Source organism: Ictalurus furcatus, chromosome 10 (assembly GCF_023375685.1).
Source record: "Ictalurus furcatus strain D&B chromosome 10, Billie_1.0, whole genome shotgun sequence".
Taxonomy (NCBI): Eukaryota; Metazoa; Chordata; class Actinopteri; order Siluriformes; family Ictaluridae; genus Ictalurus; species Ictalurus furcatus.
The window spans coordinates 23638171-23642524 of record NC_071264.1 but is presented as its reverse complement, the minus strand read 5'-3'; the positions used below and the strand labels follow the sequence as shown (position 1 = coordinate 23642524).

The 4354-nt window shown below is 48.0% G+C and overlaps 1 protein-coding gene across 1 annotated transcript; it reads right to left on the bottom strand.

Moving 5' to 3' along the window:
• Positions 1-665: 665 nt before the first annotated feature.
• irf2bp2b (interferon regulatory factor 2 binding protein 2b) lies at positions 666-3957 on the bottom strand. The gene is made up of 3 exons (XM_053635240.1): positions 3802-3957; positions 2363-3509; positions 666-1939 (listed from the first exon to the last, which is right to left on the bottom strand). The coding sequence occupies exons 2-3, from the start codon at positions 3129-3131 to the stop codon at positions 1155-1157; spliced, it is 1554 nt and encodes a 517-aa protein (XP_053491215.1). The 5' UTR covers positions 3132-3509; positions 3802-3957; the 3' UTR covers positions 666-1154.
• Between the last annotated feature and the right edge of the window lie 397 nt (positions 3958-4354).

Sequence of the window (4354 nt, the reverse complement as noted above, 5' to 3'; positions counted from 1 at the left end):
AACTGCTCCGGACTTGGTCAAGAAGCAGCTTCAGACGTTGGCATTCTCATTCACTCGCTCACAGCAGTAGACTCCAGGGTTCTATACACAAGCTATAAACTTGAACGTTAGAGGCATGAAATTATTAAGAACTTAAAGCAAAATCCCCAAAGGCTACTGAATGTTACAGATGCCATGTATAAGGTGTGGATATGTTGTTGAGGAACACAGGTTTGGCTTACCGAAAAAGGCCAAAGGAAGGAGTGTTTACGAGCCCCGAATATATGGCATGTGGGAGTAAAAATAGACATCTAGAGGGTCATATTGCATGTCGCAGTAAGGTACTCAACATAAGAGTTAAAAAAAAAAAAGTTTAAAAAAAACCTCACAACCAGATGACAAACTCTGAAAATATCTATTCTTACCCATTCAAATATTCTTGAGAAGTTAATTAGTTAATAATGCCCATATTAAACCGCTGGATTGCCACCACATATACAGCACAGAATATCACATTCTCCCTTTGTCTCATCGCCCCCATCCTCACCCCCCCCTCCCCCCCCCCTTTCCCCATTGAGTCCCATTTTCTTGCACAGGTTGTTGCATCATCCCTCTACAGTGTAATTCACATGAGGGAGACTGCCTCAAAAATAATGGACAAGAAGCAGAGCATGGACACTTTAGGCTGTTATTACAAGGTCAAAAATTGTATTTGGCAATTTTAAACAAGTGCATACAAGTACAGCTAGAAGCATTTCAGTTTTGCCAAGTGCTCATAGAGTAGTTTTAGTCACATTCTATGTTTAAACATGGACTGCCACCAGTTCTAATAGTACACTGATAATTGGCGTTGAACAACAACTGAAAAAAGGGGGTGGGGTGAAAGTAGTCTGTTAGAATGTGTACATACCTTTTCATCTTCAAAAAATATAGAAACAATGTATTCAAAAAGGGAAAATCAAAAAAATTTATACAGCCATGTTTATGAAGTGTACACTTCCCTTGAGTCCATATGTACATGTCCAATAATTTCTGTTTGGATGGTATGCAATTTGATTTATTTATAGTCATCTGAAATTGTATGTGTGTGTGTGTGTCATTTGTTGGTGTTGAATGTTTTGCAAGAAAAAACAAACGTAACAAAAAAAAGAGGAAAACAGAATAGTGTGGAAAAGTCAAGGGTCTCTCTCCTTTTTTACTTTCACGTCTCCGGCCAAGATGGTCGCTATTTCCCCCTGCATGAACGCCCAGGGCACGTTGGAGCCCACCAGTGGGCATTTCTCGCCGCTTGGGCAGTACACTTCACCCGTGGCACCCTGCTGTTTGATGCTCTCGCGTGAGCAGGGGAAGCAGAACTTGTGCGAGGGCACTGACGGGCACTGCACGAAATGTGTGTCCTCAAGCCGCTCGTGACACAAGGTGCAGCACAGGGGAACGCTGCCAGGAGGCACCGACGAGTCCGGAATGCTCTGTGGGTGACCACCCTGAGGGTCTACTACACCTGGGACATGGCTGGCACCTGTGCCTGCAGCAGCCGTGCCCGCCACCCCTGCGCCCATCACGTCCCTTTGGGTGAGCCGCCGCTGGTTGGCTGAGGAAGGAGAGAGCGGGCTGCCGCTGTTCCTCCTTGCTGTAGTGGAGTGCACCTGGTTGGCGTCTTTGGGCGAGCCGGTGCCCGCGCTGCCAGCGTTGTCCGCTGCCTGGATAAGGGCGGCCATGGGAGACTGGCCGTTCTGCACAGCCAAAGCAGCCTCAGGCGGCGTGGTGCGTGGGTGTGGAGAGATGGTGGAAGGAGGTCCGGTGGTGTAGCCTGGCAGAGCTGCAGCAGGCAGCTTTGGCACTTCGGATGGGCAGGAAGACCAAGGGAGCCCGTCGCCATTCAGCTTAGTGACTGTGCCCTCACCCTCAGGCTCAGGGGAGGCTTTCCTCTTCATGCTGCTTCGAGGTTGCTTGCCTCGATCTGTAAAGGGAGGGGGAGGATTGGAAGGGTTGGGGTGGGGAAGTGGTTTAAACAGTTAGAAAGAAAGGAAAAAACAGAGATTAGGCAAAGAAAAAAAATGGAGTGCTTTCATTCTTCTAAAACTCTAAGCATGACCTGTTGTTGGCACTGTTTGACAATTTCTTTGATGCACAAAAACAACCTTGCCATATGAAGGCAGTGAGAGAGAAATGTGAACACTTTCCAATTCAGAAGTCAATTCCAAGATATTATTATTTTTAATTTTTTTTTAATCCAAAATGTGAAGAAAAAAATGTGTGTTTTTAAAGAGTTCAGAGGTCATTTAATCTACTTCTTTCACATAAATTTGTCTAATATTGAGTGAAGGCTTCTGAAGTGCCTGAGTGCAAAATGTAGATTCTTAAACAATGCCAAATTCTGTACCTGATTTTGAGGGAGCAGACGTGTCGTATCCCATCCGGTGCGGCATGCCTGCGTACTCCTTCTTGAACCTGCTGTCCAGACTATTCAAGGCCATGAGGTCGCGGACCGTCTTGCCTTTAGACATCCACTCATCGCGCTTGTGACTCTCGCCCAGGTCAGACACGCTGTCCGGTCGGTGTTTGTCCTTCCCGTCGTCCGTCCGCTTCCCACCGTGATCGACCGTTAACGCACCCGGGATCCCCAGAGGTGGCCGGCCGTTGAGCGCGTTCACTGGCAGAGCTCCGTTCCCCAAAGGCACGAGGCTCGGCGGGACCGCGCTCGCCCTGCGAGGATTGGGGCTCTGGCGGTTCAGCTCCGGCGGCTCGTCAGGTTTGGGGAATCCGTTCGGAACGGGGAGGCCGTTCGCCTGCCTAGCGCCGGGCTGATACTCGGGCCCGAGGCGGGGCGGTCTGTCCGAAGAGAGGGAGTAGCGGTCCAGGGACTGCGGCGGCGGCGCCCGCGAGCCACCGTCTCCAGCCGCGTGGTTCACGGACTGCATGTCCTTGGCCGACTTGCCAGCTCCAGGCGACCTGCCTTCCTGGAAGCCGTGAGCCCTCTTGAGCTGCCGCGCAGTCTCGATCACGAACTCGATGCGATCAGCGCCCTCGTAGTTCACGCACCCCCTGCACACTGGCTCCGTGAAATCCCAAATCATCGCCCACGGCATGCGGGGCAAGTCGCACAGATAGCACGACTGCCTGCGCGAGGCAGCGACCGCCGCGGAGGACATGGCTTTGGGGAAGGAAGAAGAAAAGAACGAATACGACTAATTCTCCAAACGCCCGTCTGCTGTTTTTAGTTTTGTTAAGGAACAACAAAAAAGCAGAAAAAAATCGTTGTAGTTTCCCGCACCAGACCGTCGGCGACAAAAACAGCGAAGTTTACACTCCGAAGTTCATGGCAGTGCGTGCTTTACTACAGCGCGCCTCTATCTATCTCGCGCACTACTACTCAGCCAGCCAGCTCTGTGTGGCGCGATGACGTCACTAAAGTTCAGCTTCCAGCGTTTCAGCTCCGATTCTATTTACTTCGATTCTTCGACAACCGCCTTCTGCGCATGCGCCACGCTTTCCCCCTCGCCCTCGGCGCTCCAGCTGGGCTGTTGGATCTGAAACCACATTTTTTTCAACGTCTAGATGTGTTTTCTCAGTACTATTTGCCTTCTTATTTCGGTTGATTCACAAGAACGTAATATTTACTCTACAAAGAGGAAGTCAAATGTTGTATGTTTCAGCAGCTTGCACTAATAAATACTATAAAATATATATCAAATAAAACATATGTAAAATAATCATATATTTGAGTAAAAATCGACTCCAAAATTACGTTTTAAAAATTTCCAGTTGGAATAGCTGTTTTGTTTAGATTACAGGAAGGAGAAGAAATCTAAATGTACTTACATTAGATCTTACAGTTTATGTCAAAATCATACTACACCGATTTGCGCATTGTTATGCAATCCGCACATCTTGGCTCGGATCTTGCAAACGCCAGCGTTGTTAAAACTTGCACCACTGACCCGTAAGCCAAAAATATTGCCTGGAGCGCCAGCCCATAATTCCGCATTCCGGTCGCCCTGGCAACGCAACGTCACGCGGGTGACCGACTTTATGTCTGAGCTGCAGTGCACATTTCAAGTGCGGTCATATTTAACTCTTCACTCTAATATATACAAGCTGTTGGATCATTTGCACCAAACAGGCATTTAGCAAGGTGTTATTTCTGATGTATTCTGGGTTTGCCAGCATAAAACTTCCCCTTCCTGCTTTGGGTGCATGCCGGGTTGCCAGATAGGATTTTTTTTTACACTTCAATCCAGATCTGTGCACCTGACGGTAGTATTAAATTATACTCGATGAAAATGAAAATAATTTAGTTCAAATGTAAATTGCGTCATTTTAAAAATACCCAATGCGTGCATTCAACTAAAAACCTGGAATCCCTGAAAGCACG

Bases quoted from the DNA above. Each gene is read 5' to 3' on its own strand.
- irf2bp2b (XM_053635240.1), bottom strand. From the start codon at position 3,131: ATGTCCTCCGCGGCGGTCGCTGCCTCGCGCAGGCAGTCGTGCTATCTG. The intron at 1,940-2,362 runs GTACAGAATTTG...CTCCCTTTACAG, and splicing joins GTCTGCTCCCTCAAAATCAG to ATCGAGGCAAGCAACCTCGA.